This window comes from Tachyglossus aculeatus, chromosome 15 (assembly GCF_015852505.1).
Source record: "Tachyglossus aculeatus isolate mTacAcu1 chromosome 15, mTacAcu1.pri, whole genome shotgun sequence".
Taxonomy (NCBI): Eukaryota; Metazoa; Chordata; class Mammalia; order Monotremata; family Tachyglossidae; genus Tachyglossus; species Tachyglossus aculeatus.
In genome coordinates this window covers 3,821,065-3,838,442 of record NC_052080.1, presented here as the reverse complement: position 1 = coordinate 3,838,442, position 17,378 = coordinate 3,821,065, and the positions used below count along the sequence as shown (strand labels likewise).

Genomic DNA, 17,378 nt, shown 5'->3' with positions numbered 1-17,378 from the left:
AATTAAAACCCAGATCTTTCTTACTCCCGGGCCCATGCTCTACCCACTAGGCTAGGCTGCCTCTCTGCAAACATCATCATCAATCGTATTTTTTGAGCGCTTACTGTGTGCAGAGCACTGTACTAAGCGCTTAGCACTGTATTAACAGTTCCGCTACTTCACCTAAGATGGCCAGGAGGTCAGGAAAAATCCTCCATCCTATCCCATTCTGTTTGGTGCCATTCCGTGTCGCAGTGTATGGTTGGCTGGGCTCCTGTTATCCTGTAATGGTGACATACCCAAACTGGCTCAAACCTCAGTTTCTCCAGGGGCAACCCACCCCCCTAGTCTCAAAGCAGCTAGATCCCTCTAACCACGTGTGCCGCTTCTGACTCCGACTAGGTGCTCCTTGCATCTGCCCTCTCTCACATTACACCCTGAAGCCACTACTCACCTGCTCACTGTCTGAAGCCAGCCCCATCCATGGCTAGTGAAAAATAACAAGCGAACCTTGAGACTGCTGTTTGTGACCTCCTTAAGATTGCTTTGTACCAGGCATTGGCCAAAATTCTGCCAATTTTTGAAAACATCAATACTGGTTTCGAAGCTCTGAAAGGCAAAGCTACATTTGCACCGTAGTTTGGAACAGCGGATGAACTTATTATGAGTGGTGGTTTCCAATCAATAAATGGTCTGTAAGCTTGTTGTGGACAGGGAATGCGTCTGTTACATTGCTGTGTTGCACCCTCCCAAATGCTCAGTACAGTGCTTTGCACACAGTAAGTGTTCAATAAATACCACTGATTGAAGGATTTTATTGAGCACTTACTGTGGGCTGAGCACTGTACTAAGCTTGGGAAGCTACAGTAAAGTAGAAGTGATCCTTACCATCAAGGGGCTTGCAATATTGCAGTTCCAAGGTGAAAATGTGACATTGCCTCTCCACTACCCTCCTGAATAAGAGGAAAATTTGTACCTTTCTTTGTTAAGGAAAGTCCAGAATTAACTGTTCCAGCAAGAGGCTAACTCCAGACGGTGATGGAGAAATGTCCAGATTACGCGCTTCAGCGTGATTCATTCATTCATCCATATTCATGGAGCGCTTACTTTGTGCAGAGCACTGTACTAAGCGCTTGGAAAGTACAATTCAGCTATAAAGGGAGACAATCCCTGCCCACAACAGGCTTACAGTATAATCAGTGCAACTTTGGGAATTCTACATGCTGCTGTCTTTGAATTTCACAGGCCCTTTTGGGAGGCAGTTCCAAAGCCTCAGTATCGAACATTGCATTTCCTCACCGGTTTTGATTTCATTTTTATAGTGCCACCCATGAGGAGAGGTTGTTCTTCTGTAGCTAACTTTCTCACCGCGGGCAGATGTTTGTTGGGTAGCTCCGGCTCTGGGAGATGAGAGAGTCTTGGCTAGAGAAATGCTCATTTTTGAAAGACCCAATACTAATAATAATTGTGGTATTTGTTAAGCGCTTCTATGTTCCGTGTACCATACTAAGCTCTGGGGTGGATGCAGAATAATCAGATAATGCCTGAGGTTCACATCTGAAGTTCACGGTTCTCTTTAGACTCACTAAACCATCATTTAGCTCTCTCTGAGCACTTTGTTTAACGTTGTCACTGAGAAGCAGCAAATGTTGTTCTTGGGCAGATAGGAGAGCAGAGTTAGCCGTGGCTTTATTTTCACAACATAAAAACAACAGTTCCCCAGCTGATTCGATAGAATGCCCAAGCTATTGCCTGATCTGGATGTAGATGACAAAAAAAAATCCAAAGGAAAAGCTTTTTTTTCTTTCTTTTTTTTTTCCCTCGAGTTTTAACTCCCGCGATTTATATACAGTGGTTCCCCCGCGATGTGGTTTGACTAATCTTGTTAAAGGGGAAGACTTGAACACTTGAAAACTGTACCTCAATTTTATTGTCGTGATTTTACTGGTTACCAGGTGGGGTGGCAGTTGAAAAATTTGGTGAATGCACTGCGAGAGGACCCGAGTGGTGTTATCTTAACTTTGAAAAAGCGACCTCAGAGCATGCTTACCTCCGCACCTGCTTTACTGAAAAATATGAGATGGAAACCCCTTGCTCTGCAGGTAATGAAGCTTATCATAAGTCATACACCATCATTCGAGCCATAGATGATCTTAGCGATGCTTTATTGTGCCTCATCTCAGCAGCATATGGATTAGTCATGTCTGCCTTTGAAAAACCTGTTTGTCAAATGATTTCTGCACAGGTTGTCCTTCCAAACTCGATGGTGACCCTCAAATCAATCGCAGCCCCTTTGGGTTGTTTTTATTCTGTTTGCTTGTTTCCCCCGCTTCGTTTTGTGAACGTTCAGCCCGATCCCAAAGGAGATCAGCAAAGCTCTTGGGTGCTCCAACACAGGGGGAATTTGAGTGAGTTCATGGTGTGAGGTGGCCTTTAGGATTTCATCTCTGGTTGTGATTCCCATATATATGCACACCGACTGATAATAGTAAGAGTGGCGTTTTTTAAGCACTTACACTGTGCCGATCACTTTGCTAAGGCACCAGGCTAGATAAAAGAAAATCAGGTCAGGCACAGTCTAAGTAGGAGGGAGACCAGATCATAAAAAAGTCAAATGCTCAGGAGTTTGCAGGACACTAAACAAAGCACCTGGGAGAATCCAGTGGTGTTAGGAAACAATTCCTGCCTTCATGGAGCTTAAAATTCCAACCAGGAAACCATACGGGAGAATCCAAGAGAGGTAGAAGGCATGAACCCTGTCCTCAAGGAGTTTGCAGCCCAAAGAAGCAATCAGATGATTGCCTGCAAAATTGTTTTTAAACATCCCCAAATAATTATTCAATAAATGGGTATCTCACTTTGTACCTAAAGCAGTCTTTTAGAATTGTCTTCTCAGTTGTCATCTTCATCAAGAAAAATCAAGTTGCCATCAGCCCAAATTATGGATATCAGAGCCACTGAACTTTTCTTTTTGTAGAAACATAATAATAATAATAATAATAATAATAACAACAACAAATAATACCTATGGTGTCTGTTAAACTCTAAGTGCCAAGCATTGTACCAAGTACTGGGTTAGAAACAATACAAGCAAATCAAACACAGTCTCTGTCCTTTATGGACTCTCTGTGATGCATTCATTATTCTGAGGAGTGGGAAAATTATAGTCATTAAGAAATAGAGTTCTCTGCAAAATGATATTAACTGATTGATGAACACTGAACATAAAATACCTTCCTCACTTCAGTTAAGACATAATCTTTAACTGCATTATGGAAGAACTTTTTTGTCTTTCATGAAACCTGCATTTTAAAAATAGGAGGCTATTATCACATCTGAAAAAGTCTAATTTCTAAAAAAAAAATTAAATTACCCACTAAAATAGAACATTGTGCATGGTTCTGGTAGCTTGGAAAAGTGAGAAATGAAAATGCCACCGCTGTTAGAGCTATTTCAAATGTTAACAGGTTTTATAATAGCAACTAATACCGTTCGTAGGTTCTTGTTTCCATTTCTAATTGCTAAACTCACCATGGCCTCTGAAATAGTCTTGCAGACGATGAAACCGTCTGTGTTTCAACGTGCAATCTGTTGACCGAAGATTTGTCATGAGATCCGAACTGCAGAAATTGCAGGTTACGGGCCCTGGAGTCCCTGCCATTCAAAAGTGGCTCTCCTCTCCCCAGAATCACACTGACACACTTTTTTTTTCCATTAGTAACATCCGGGGCCCTTTGGTCGACAGTCTTCCTGTTCCCTGAGCCCAAGAATTACGGTGACTTTATAAGCCGCGAGGGTGAAGTTGGAAACAGGAACGAAATTGAAGTCGAACAAATCAGAGGTAGAAGGGCAGCATCCTCTCTCTCTTCATTCAGGGCAACGACTTTCTCGTTGCCTTTGAAGTTTGGGGCCTCCAGAGAGACCTTGGCTTCGGATTCTGACCGAGTCAGGGATGGGATGATAGAAGGATTTTTGTTTATTCTAACTCAGGATTTATACCGTGTCTTAACAGCACAGTGGGGCGACTTGAAGGGTAACTCAATTGCTCTTCAAATGGCTCCAAACCATGCATTTGGATGTTCTGCTGCCTTTCGATGAGTGAGTCCAAGCCTGATTGTTATCCTCCTTGGAAGTCATGGGCAAGGCTTAGAAGCTCTTGGGGACCCCGTATGAAATCCCTCTTTGGCTCAGCTCCTGAACCCCAGTCTTCGTTCTGATAATCTCCTGTTGAACCCCATGGGAAATTCGTATTGTTCCCGCTGATGGGAATACTGACTCCAGGGCAGGTCTCCCTTCCTGGAATCGAGGACAGATCCCCAAGTAGGACAAGGAACATCTTTCCCCTGTGCTGTCACGAACCCGATCCGTGGCATAATTTTTTTTTCCCCATCTTGCAGGGAAAATGATTCGATAACTTGAAAACAGTCCACTAAAGACACGTGTTCAAGGCCTCTAATGGCTTATTCCCTCTACTCCCTTAAATAAGAAACAGATCAATGACAAAGGGCACATGAGTTTGGAGGAAAATCTATGCTCTTCTGCAAATATTAAGAAGGGGTGGTCATCCCCATCGTTGCAAATGAGAGGGTCAGAGATTAATTTGCTGCCTCGTTAGCGTTTTGTTTCAAAATCAAAAAATCATGATGGATGTCTGCTAGGAAAAAAAGTAGATTCTAAGAAATGCTTAAATATGCAGTAAATTCCCCTTACTGGGCCTTTCAGTCTACAATATATTGAGCGTTTTAAAAAACCACTCTGCTATATTGCTTAAATTTCCAGCTACCAATGTGTGCAGACATTGAGAATCTTTTGATAGAGCGAAGAAATATTTGAATTGCAAGGGAGGATTTAAATTGTATTGTAGAACTAAGGTTTTCTAGAAATTGATAATGCTGAATATTTAAACATCTCCCAAAATAGGCTTTATAATAATAACAATTGTAGTTTTTAAGTGCTTGCTAAATGCTGGAGCATTTAGAGGACAATCAGGATAAATAATTACGTATAAGAATGTGTCCTATGCAAAAATCTGTAGACACAAGCAACGATATAATGATTTTATGAAGCACCTCTTATAGTTTGAAATATCTGAAAAATATAATTAGTGACAGGTATGAAAATGGAATGTAACTTAGTTATTGACTTTGAGCAAATGATCCAGGTTTTTATTTAGGGGAGGAAGAAGGCTAAAGCAACTGATGAAGGCAGCGTTATTAATCGAAAGGAAGAAAATAAATAAAGTAAAAAATAAATGTGCTGACAGGGAGACTAAACCATTTGAATTTCTGCCCATCCCAAACAAATAAATATCTTCAAACAGTTTCAATCAATCAGTTGCAGTCATTGATTGCAGAATTGTATGCAGAACATGATATTAAGCGCTTGGAAGAGTACAATGTAACAGAGTTGGTAGATGTATTCTCTGCTCACAACAACCTGTCACATCAAGTTCTGGGACATTAATTGGGGAGAAGCAGCGTGGCGTCATGGATAGATCACAGGCCTAGGACTCAGAAATTCATGAGGTCTCATCCCTTCTCCGCCACTTGTCTGGTCTGTGATTTTAGGCAAGTCACTTCACTTCTTTGTGCCTCAGTTACCCCATCTGCAAAGTGGCGATTGAGACTGTGAGCCCCACATGGGACAGGGACTGTGTCCAACACAATTTGTTTGAATACATCCCAACGCTTAGTACAGTGTCTGGCACATAATAAGTACTTAACAAATACCGTCATTATTATTAGTATTATTAACAATGTTCCCACAAATTAAAGGATTCAATTCTACCTGTGGGCCGTAGCTGAAATGTAAATGCATCTCAAAAGACAGAACCCTAATCATTTAATAAGATTCCTCAGCTGTATAATGCTTGCTTGCTCTGGGAGCTTAAACACTAGTTTATTGTCACCTAAGCAGAGATGAAACTCCAAACATTTGAACAGACCCACATGAAGTGTAGAATATGGAGAAACTCAGTGAGATAAAGTGCTGTATGTTAGTGGCTGTACTGGGTAAAATGATTCTATGGCGACGTTAATGGAGTAAATTAGTCACTTAAAATTGAATCTTGGATCGATTCAGAGATGGCATTTATTACATTTATCACTGTGATGATTTTTGTCCTAATACACACACACACACACACACACGCACGCACGCACGCACACACACACATACAGTGCCTTTTATCTACAAAGAAATTCTTTCTTTTTCCTCTTTCGATCCAAGTTTGGCAAGGAACCTTAGGGAAGCAATGGGGAGGAGAATGGTTCCTCCCTAATGTTGGGTTCAGAGACCGAGAGGAAGGCACAAAGTGGTTATTGTTGCATAATGAGGACAAGGGAAATGTTCAGTAGATCTTCTCCCATCCTCGATGTTTGCCTGTGTGCTGACTCTTAGCATTTGTTGAGTACCTAGGGTGAGATTTTCACCTTCACTTCCTCAGAGATTGGGGAACTCCATTCCTTTCTGTTCACACACTCACATACACACACACACACACACACACACACACACACACACACACTTTCTCTATCTCTCTTTTTCTCTCCCCCACTTCCTATTCATCTGTAGACACCGAGTAGGAAGTGAACTACCCCTTCAGACTCATACGAGAATCCTCAAACCATTTTCACAAACCAAGTGTTGGATTTTCAGCCCTTGACAGGCGGTTGGAAGAGGCCTGAGAAAAGCTCAGTGAGGTGTTAGACAATCCCAAATCTAAGATTCACCCGAGAGCTTGAGGGACTGTGGGTTTTTTATTATTGTTATTATGATTATTATATTTGTTTAGCAGCTCCTATGTGGTCAAGAACTGTTGTAAGACTGGGGGAATAAACCAGTTGTTTTTTATAGTATTTGTTAAGCGACTACTAGGGGCCAGGCACTGTACTAAGCACTGGGTAGATATAAACGGATAAAATTGGGCACAATCCCCCATGAAGCTCATAGTCTTAATCCCCATTTGGCAGATGAGGGAACTAAGGCACAGAGCAGTCAAGTGTTTGCCGAAGATCACACAGCTGACACTTGGCAGAGCCGGGATTAGTACCCAGGTCCTTCCGACTCCAGGCCCGTGATCTATCCACTAGTCCATGCTGATTCTCAGATAATCAGATCGGACACCGTCCCTGCCCCACATGGGGCTCACAGTCTAAGTATGAGGGAGAATCCTGGATTTGTTTTCCAGTAAACTGTAGTTATGTAGTTATTCTTATAAAATAAGGTATAAAATCATGGGCTTGATCCACCTGGAGAATACTGACACCCCAAAGTGATCTAATTAAGCCCAAGTTGCTTCAAGATTTCACTAGATATATGTAATAAAAAGAAGTTATACACTGTCATTACTAGTAAGAATGGAAGCAAGGTAGAATTTTGCTTTTTCTCTAGTGGGTGTACATCTTGAGATATGGGTGAGTGACAGAAAGTTAGGGTGAAAGTCTGACCGAAATAAAAAGTGTTGTGTCTTAATAAGGACAGAAATCCTTAAACCCAGGATGCAATAAAGGGTGGTATGTGTGTGTGTATGTGTGTGTACTTATGATGAGAGCTTAGAGAAAAGGAGGTGGGGGAGAAAGGTTGCAATTTTGGATCTGCATTGGATTGACAAGTCCTCAGGCTTGGACTACCTTTAAGGAGTGTATAATCTACTGTGTGCAGAGCACTGCAGTTAGTCCTTGGGAGAGTACGATAGTGTTAGTAGACATTATCCCTTAAAGAAGCTAACAATCTATTACAGGAAATAGACACAAAAATCATTTCTGGGGAGGAGGAAGAAGGAAAGATGGATATGCAGGTGAGCGAGTGCTTAAAAAATAGCGTATGTAAGAAGAAATGTACAGATATGTTCTGGGAGTTTGAGAATCTGCGAGTCTGTAATTGGCACAGAGAGGTTGAGGTTTTAGTCAGGGCAACAGCCGAAATATAATTAATCCTGGAACCCAGGGTTTTTGGTTCTCTGATGCTTCACTCTGGAGGCAGTGTGCTTGTGATTTTTTTTTAATGACATTTGTTAAGTTTTTACTACGTGCCAGGCACTGTACTAAGCGCTGAAGTAGATACAAGCTAATCAGGTTGGACCTACATGTCCTATATGCTGCCGACAGTCTTAAGCCCCATTTTACAGATGCTGTAACTGAGGCATAGAGAAGCTAAGTGATTTACCCACAGCCTCTACTGCATTTTAATCCTCCTCATCTCTCAGCTGGCTTCGACACTGTTGACCATCCCCTTCTCCTGGAAACATCATCCAAGTTCAGGTTCACGGCCCTTGTCCTCTGCTCATTCTCCTCCTGTCTCTCTGTCCTCTCATTCTCAGACTCCTTCATAGATTTCTCCTCTGCCTTCGAGGCCCTAACTGGGGGAGTCCCTCAAGTTCAATTCTGGGTCCCCTTCTATTCTCCACGTATACCCACTACATTGGAGAACTCATTCACCTCCCTGGCTTCAGCTACTCCCTTGACTCCCCTCTCTCATTCAACCCACATATTCAGTCTATTCCTGAATCCTCTCAGTTCAACCCTCACAACATTGCTAAAATCCTGACTTCCCTCTCCATCCAAACTGCTACCATGTTAATCCAAGCACTTATCCTATCCCGCCTTGGGGGGATAGGGAACGACCTCCTTGCTGACCTCCCTGCTTCTTGTCTCTCCCCACTGCAGTCTCTATTTCACTCTGCTGCCCATCGTTTTTCTGCAAAAACATTCAGTCTTCATTTCCCCACTCCTCAAGGACCTCCAGGCATTGTCCTTCCACCTCTACATCAAACAGAAACTCCTTAGCATCCTTGCCCGCTCCTAACTCACCTTGCTACTTTCCTACTACAAACCAACCTGCACACTTTTCTCCTCTACTGCCAACATACTCACAGTACCTCCATCTCATCTATCTCGTTACCCAACCTCTAACTCACATCCTGCTTCTGGCCTGAAACGCCCTCCCTCTTCATATTTTACAGACTATTACTCTCCCCCTGTTCAAGAGAACACACATTCCGAGAGGTCTTTCCTAACAAAGACCTCATTTTCTTTTCTTTCACTCCCTTCTGCATCGCCCTGACTTGCTCCCTTCATTTAAACCCCCTCCCAGCCAGACAGCGCTTTTATATAAATCCGTAATTTATTTATCTCTATTAATGTCTGTCTCCCGCTCTAGACTGTAAGCTCGTTGTGGGCAGGGAATGTGTCTGTTACACTGTTATATTGTACTCTACCAAGTGCTTAGTACAGTGCTGTGCACACAGTATGTGCTCAATAAATATGATTGATGGATTGATTGCCTGGGGTCACACAGCACACTAGTACAGGCTAAGATGAACTAGTACAGGTTTAGAGTTTGATTTTTAAGAGACAAGCCCTTTGGAGGTTAATCAATCAGCGTTCTGTTCCATCGGCATTACTCCAACACACACACACATCTGTCACTGGCTCTCAGATATAGTCTCCATTTCAATATGCAAAATTACTTAGGAAATGAGTTATCAGACTTATTCTTTGTCACCTCTAGACTGGAAGCTCATCTTGGGCAGGGAGCATGTCTACCAACTCTATTGTATTGTACTCTCCCAAGCGCTTAGAACTGTGCTCTGTACACAGTAAGCGCTTCATCGATATGATTGATTTGATCTGTCGATGTGGTGGAGCCGGGTTTAAAACCCTGGTCCTCTGTCTCCCCGGCCCAAGTAGTTTTTTCTACTAGGCCTCTCTGTTTCCCATTGTTTGTAGTGATGATGTGATCCCTGGCCTTCGTTCATTAAAATTTAGAATGGAGAGGGATCTCATAGCATGATAATAATAATAATAATGGTATTTGTTAGGTGCTTACTATATGTCAAGCACAGTCCCAGTCCCATATAGGACTCACAGTCTTAGTCCCCATTTTACAGATGAGGTAACTGAGACACAAAGAAGTGAAGTGACTTGCCCAAGGTCAGAGAACAAACAAGTGGCAGAGCCAGGATTAGAATCCAGGTCCTTCTGACTTCTAAACCTGTGCTTCATGACCTCCAGAACTTCTTTGATTTCAAATTTGGCACTTGCCACACCTCCAGGACTACTTGTCCCAAGCACTGAGAACCCTGGGAGTCTCCTGGAGGAAGTTGGCTTTGTGCGCTAATCCCAGAGAATGGGCTTTGGAGATGAGACAGAGACCCCCAAATGCATCGCCTAATGATAGTGAAAATAATGTGAATAATTGTGATTTTTTTAGGTGCATACTAAGTGTCAATCACTGTACTGAGCGCTGGGGTAGATACAAGATAATTAGGTTGGACACAGTCCCTGTCCCACAAAGGGCTCACAGTCTTAATCCCTATTTTACAGTTACAAGAAAATTAGGTCCCATATGGGGTTTACAGTCAAAGTAGGATGGATATTGAATCCCCACTTTGCAGATGAGGAAACTGAGGCTTAGTTAAGTGACTATCCCTAGGTCATGTAGCAGGTACATAGCAAAGTTGGGATTAGAACCCAGGTCACCTTTTTTCCTTTTTTATTTTTACGGTATTAAGCGCTTATTCAGTTCTAAGGGCCGGGGTAGATACAAGTCATTCAGGTTTTACACAATCCCTGTCCCACATGGGGCTCACAGACTTAATCCCCACTTAACGGATGAGGTAACTGAGGCATAGAGAATTTAAGTGACTTTCCAGGGTCCCACAGCAGACAAGTGGCGAAGCTGGGATGAAAACTCGTATCCCTCTGACTTTTAGGGCCATGCTGTTTCCATCAAGCAAACGTCCCTTCACAGATCACCTTCTCAAAGGCCCCTGCTGGGACCACACTATTCTCCAGGTTGGAGACAGCCCCCTTAAAGCCTTTGCGCGGGAGAAACAAGCATAGAATTACTGAACCATATCCATCAACGAAAAGAATATTTCAATCACCTACTATGTCAGAGAGCTGTATTGAGCTCTTGAGATATAGCAAGAGCTCTCAAGTGCTTCTGTGTGAAGAGCACTGCACTAAGTGGTGGGAGAGTGTACGTGGTGAGGAATTATATATGGAATCTATCCCTTTGGGACTTGGAAGTGTCTCACAATCTAAGGAATATCTAGACTGTAAGTTCATTATGGGCAGGGAATGTCTACCAACTCTGTTGTATTGTACTCCGCCCAGCACGTGATACAGTGCTATACACTCTGAAAGTGCTCAATAAATTCCACTGATTGATTGAGTGAAGAGGAGAAAACTAGGGAAAAAGGCTAGGGTTGAAACCCCAAGAAGGAAAATCTCCCCTGCCACCATCTCCTCGTTTTTTGTCTTGAGAACTCTAGAGACAAAGGGGTTCTAAATATTCACAGTGAGTCAGCAGTAGTGTTGGCCTCTAGTTCTGAAGGAAAATTCATTCTAGGATGAATTTTAGGGGGTGTTTGTGGAATTTTATTCACTGGTTCCTGGCCTCGATTTTGCTTCTCTCCTTTAGTTTATTACGTTTGATTCCAAAGATCAATAGGGTCTTAATAAAGCTCAGGATTCATTGGTAGGTGGGTATTTCCAATTCCTCAGAGGAGCACTGAGACCTCTCTTTCTTTGGCTCCTGTTTCCTGAAGCCTGGATTGACGCGGAGGCCGGTTCTCTCTAACTCATCAGGCTAGGCGGCCTTACCCGGGCAGGTGAAAATGCACCAGAGTCCATGAGTCCACCTCAGTTCCTGACAAGTTGAGAGATCGTTGTCCCCAGGGGCTCCCAGAGGAAACAAGGAGCTGACAGAGGCAATGTTTTGGCCTGAATCTGTCTCCCATCAGCAGTTTCTGAGGATTTTTCTCTAGAGGAAAGGCAGAAACCAGCCCCATACTGATCAGCTAGGCCTGGATGAAGTATGCCACTTGCCCAGGGGAAATCACTTCCGTTCAAAGTGATTGTCACTGTGGCTTTCACCTTTGCAAATTTCCTCCCCCCGGAAGGAAATTCCTCCCTCCGTGCCCTCCTTCTCCCTATCCGTGTCCTCACCTTCCGATCCCCATAAGCTCACACCCTCCCCTCCGCCCTCTCCCAACTCCAGCTCCATCATCCTGATCCCACCTCACATCAGCCCTCTCCATTTTCCACCAGCCATCCCCAGCCAGTTCTACACATGCCTGGTAGACATCATTCCTTCTGGGAATTTCTGCGTTGGCTAATTGCCACAGGGTGGGAAAGCAGTGGGAAGTGGGAAAGGGAGAGGACGGCAGGGATGGGTTTACAGGCTTCCGAGTGGGCAGGCTCACCTCTTCATTCCTCAACAGGGAAGCTGTAACGTGAGTCATTGCTGCATTGATTGGTAACTGGAGTTTGGAGGGGGCAAGGTGGGGCTGGGGTGAAGGGCAGGCTGTGGAAGATCATAATAATAATAATTGTGGTATTTGTTAAGTGCTTACTTTGTGCCAAGCACTGTACTAAGCGCTGGGGTGAATACAAACAAATCAGGATGGACACCGTCCCTGTCCCATGTGGGGCTCACAGTCTCAATCCCCATTTTCCAGATGAAGTAACTTAGGCCCAGAGAAGTGAGGTGACTTGCCCAAGGTCACACAGCAGACAAGTGGCGGGGCTGGGATTAGAACCCATGACCTGCTGACTCCCAAGGCTGTGCTCTATCTACTACGGCCCAAGATACCTGGGAGAAACTAGCTGCGGAGAGCAGGGAACTGGCGGAAATCCTCTATTGATTTCCTGTCTCTTATATCACCCCAAGCACCACTGTGGTTCTGTTGGATCAATCTATCATATTTGTTGAGCACTTACTATGTGCAGAGTACTGGACTAAGGGCTTGGGAGAGTACATTATAACAGAGTTATATTCCCCCTGCCGCAATGAGTTTACAGTTTAGAAGGGCAGACAGACATTAATATGAGTAAATATATTAGGGATATGTTCAAAAGTGCTGTAGAGCAGAGGGATTGGTGAATAAAAGGTGCAAATCTAAGCACAAGGGTGACACAGAAAGGGAGTGGGAGAAGAAATGAGGGCTTAGTCGGGGAAGAAGAGATGGGCTTTTAATATGATTTTGAAGGCCGGGAGAGTGATCATCTGTCATCTGTAAGTGGAGAGAGCTCTGCTCAGGAAACAGCATGGCCTAGTGGATAGAACACGGGCTTGGAAACCAGAAGGACCTGGGTTCTAATTCCAGCTCCGCCACTTGTCTGCTGGGTGACCTTGGGCAAGTCACTTCACTTCTCTGGGCCCCAGTTCCCTCATCTGTAAAATGGGGATTAAGAGTGTGAGCCCCATGTGGGGCAGGGACTGTGTATTATTGTATTATTAAGAGACCTCGGTTCCAGTCACGGTTCTGTCTGGTTCTGGTGAACACGGGTGAATACCACACATGTACTTCGCCCTGTGCTGCCCCACTGCCTACCTACTAGCCTGTTGCAAATCGTTCCCCAGAGAAAACACGACAGGCAGAGATGAGACAGTGCGGACGACGCCGTGTAAGCCACTAGCCCACTGGCACTAGAATCCACTCCTCCACACAGGCCCGAGAGTTGTCGTTCCTGACAGAAACTCCATCCTTACCCCCAAGGCCCCAGCCCTCTTTCAACAAGACCCCCTCCACCCCAAAATAAAAAACCAAACAAGTCAGGAAATGGCACCTTGAAAGGGGTTTCTCTTGTTCGCCATTCAAAGCGGACAGTTGGACAGGACAAAGGAAGGTCTTGGTGAGAGATCAGCGGTATGATTCTACCTGTAGCTCATGGACAGCTTATCGTGGGGCGAATGTCACACCAGATAATTCATCTGTGCTCATTTTCTTCTTTTGCTTATTTAGGTTTCAGGAGAGTTCTTATAGTTCCGTGTTTTTTTCATTGCCCTTGGGAAGCAGCATGGCACAGTGGATAGAGCCCTGATCCGAGAGTCAGAAGGTCATGGATTCTAATCCCGGCTCTGCCACTGTCTCCTGAGTAACCTTGAGCAAGTCATTCCACTTCTCTGTGCCTCAGTTGCCTCATCTGTAAAATGGGGATTGAGACTGTGAGCCTCAGGTGGGACAGGGACTGTATCCAACCCAATATGATTGTATCTACTCCACCGTTTAGTCCAGGGCCTGGCATAGAGTAAATGCTTAACAAATGCCGTAATTATTATTAATATCCTTTTAGTGACTTTCGGTTCTTCGTCTGATGAAGGGGCTTTCACAAGAGTTTATAGTTGTGCAATTAATCACTTTTAACTTCAACAAAAGCTTTTTTTCTCCCCTCTCTCTTTTTATTGTTATTTTATGGAGCTATTTAGCATTCTCATAAAACCTGAACTGCCACATTGTACTGTATCTCCCTCCCTTTGCCTAACTAAAAGCTCCATTCTAAGGATTCTGATTCTTGAAAACTGTGATTAGTTTGGAGTCACCTGTGGAACAGAGAGCATTTTTTGGTTTCCTGTGGGTGAACAACTGAATCCCATATCCACCACCCTCTTGCTCTTTGTTAAATACGGTATGATTATGGCATGGGTGGGCTCTCAAGGCAAAATAAAGATCACCATCCTGAGTGTCCCTTCCTTAATTATTTAGATGTAGTGATAGCTCTGAGATACTAAGGAATAGATCATTTTTATTCCAGGGTTAGTGTGAGGTGAGATTCGTGTGAGTTGGCTAGGAGGGCTAGAATATCGGATTTGCCGGTTGTTACCCTGAAACTCCATACTAAGACAAGCTTATGGGTTAAGAGAGGTGTCTATCCTTATACTAAAGTAGCTGGTCTTTAAATCCTTTTGTCCATCTACCTATTAGAGTGGAAGCTCCTTTAGGGCAGGAAATGTGTCACTTCTTTATTCTATACCTCCCAAGCGCTTAGTACAATGTACCACACCAAGTAGATGTTCATTAACTACCCCTTCTAGTACTACTTAGTGATTTCTTATCATTTTTTTGGAACTGAAGAGCGGATGTCGATAATACAGACCTGACCTCCAGAAGCTTGCAATGTATCTCATTAGGAAGTCTAGTAACTGCCTTTGGCTTGGGAGAGACCATGGTCAAGGTTGAATGGAGCAAGGTTTTGGAGATCAGAAAACCCAGATGGTATTCTCATTTCTGCCACTGACCTCCTGGGTGACCTTGGGCAAATCTATTTTGAGCCTTGGTTTCTTCATCTATAAAATGGGGATAATCCTTCCTACCATATTCCTATGGTATCCTAGCCAGTTGGGGTGGGATGAGGAAGAAAAAAAAAGCAAATGGGTGTGAAATGCTCTGGAACCAATACAATTTATTATTCTTTTATTACTAAATTTAGTATTCATCTGAATGAGTAAGAAGAACCAGTCTTTAAATGACTTATATCTTTAAATGACATAAACTGGAAGCCCAGATTTATGTTAGGTCTTTGTCACTAATTCAGCTAGAAAAAATGTTCCTCACCCCAAAAACCAGGAGCGTCTTGGGGAAAACCCACCATCTCAGTGACATACAGCTTCCAAATGCCAAAGAACAAAAATAACTTTGGTTCACCGGAGACTAAAGCCAAGAAACGCATTGCGGGTCCCCTGAAGCCAATTATTGGCCTCCTAGAAAAGTTTCCCAAAGGCAAGAAAGGGGAGGGATAAAATTCCAAGTTTCTTCTTCCTGAGCTCTTCCACTACTTCACTGAAATTTATCTCACATACCAGAAACCTCTGTCCTAGCCAAGTGGAGCAGTTAGCCCACTGAAAGTGTGATTTTGGCTATATTTAAATGACACAATTTGTTCCATCTCCAAGATCCTGTAATTTAGCATTTACCAGAAGCTGACTTCCAGGGAGCATTGTTCTCGCTGGTTGGAAGTTTGGGGGAAGATGATGGATTAATGATAGGAGAGCTCATTAGGAGAGGGGGAAATGATCATGAATCCCGGCAGCTTGATGCTTAGAGAAACAGCTAAGACATTTCATTCCCTCTCACACTTTCTTGGGGGTGATCAGAGACGCCTGCTGTGTGGTGTGATAAAGAAGACCTCGAGTTCCTGAGCCTTGAAGAATTTGATGGCCATAGAGCGACACGTCAGTCAACCCATCAGGCGTATTTGAGCATCTAATAATCAATCAATCGTATTTATTGAGCGCTTACTGTGTGCAGAGCACTGTACTAAGCACTTGGGAAGTACAAGTTGGCAACATATAGAGACAGTCCCTACCCAACAGTGGGCTCACAGTCTAGAAATGATAATCTAATAATGATAATAATGGCATCTGTTAAGGGCTTACTATGTGCCAAGCGCTGTACTAAGAACTGGGGTGGATACAAGGGAATCGGATTATACACAGTCCCTGTCCCATGTGGGGCTCAAAGTCTCAATCCCAATTTTTCAGATGAGGTAACTAAGGCACAGAGAAGTGAAATGAAGGTCACACAGCAGACGTGGTGGAGGCAGGATTAGAACCCATGATCTTCCAACTCCCAGGCCCATGCTCTATCACTATGCCATGCTGCTTCTCTGATGTAGGTGGAATGCTCTACTGAGTGCTTGGAAGTAGATTACATGATCCCTGCCTCCAAGGAGTTTACTATCTAGTAAGGGAGGCGGTAAATTCACAGATAGAAGAAGGCTGCAATGGGTATGTAATTGGATAAGTAAGAACTAGGATGGTTGTAAGTGTAGGGGGGCACCAGCAAGCTAAACTAGGAGTTGACTTCTTTCATTCAATTGTATTTATCGAGCAGTTACTGTGCACCAAGCACTGTACTAAGCGCTTGAGAGAGTACAATGTAACAATAAGCAGACACATTCCCTGCCCACAGCGAGCTCACCATCTAGAGCGCAAGGGTGTAATCCAAATCAATTTTCACCAGGTAGTGGCATCCTGAGAGACTGTTGACCCTCTCGGCCTTTTCCTCTAAACAATGCGCGTAAGTGAAATCTTGACCCTTCCACACAGCACGATTTGCAACTTCTCCCCTCCTCTGCCTGCGGACCATGAAATAGGAGAGAATAAAGCTGAGGACAAAATCCCGCAGCCTGTTTGATTCACAGATAGGTCCGATGTATCTCTTGGATTACCCATCTCATTGTTTTGTTTCTGGAGAAGACTGTTACTGTGGTTTGACCTCACTGAAATTTACCTCTGAGGGTGTGTCTCTCCCTCTCACCCCTCAACTGGTCGGAAGCAATGGAACTGCAATCTTCTACTTTGGTGGGTAAAAATGGTGAGGAGGTATTTCACTTTTGCTAAAACAAGAATAGCGAAATGTAGAAGGTCATTTCTCTGGTAGCCAAAACCCTGTATCTTAATTGCAATTTCTGAAAGTTCCTTGATTTTATGACAGAAGAAGTTGGTTGTCATAGCCAGAGATTTTCAGGTGGAGAGCAGAATGGATCAATTAATCAATCAATCTCATTTATTGAGCAATTACTGTGTGCAGAGCACTGTACTAAGTGCCTGGGGGAGTACAGTATAACAGAGTTGGTAGACACTTTCCCTTAATATTAAGTAAATAGATT

General features: G+C 43.6%; 1 protein-coding gene across 5 annotated transcripts in view; it reads left to right on the top strand.

Annotated features, from left to right (window-relative positions):
* Positions 1-17,378, top strand: part of CNKSR2 (connector enhancer of kinase suppressor of Ras 2) — a 240,825-nt gene that overhangs the window by 129,155 nt on the left and 94,292 nt on the right. For 3 of the 5 annotated variants that reach the window (XM_038757075.1, XM_038757074.1, XM_038757078.1), the window contains exon 9: positions 1,935-2,081. The exons of the other annotated variants lie outside the window; for them this stretch is intronic. In XM_038757075.1, the coding sequence (XP_038613003.1) occupies positions 1,935-2,081 (147 nt within the window). The remainder of the gene's footprint in view (positions 1-1,934; positions 2,082-17,378) is intronic. 5 annotated transcript variants of the gene reach the window in all.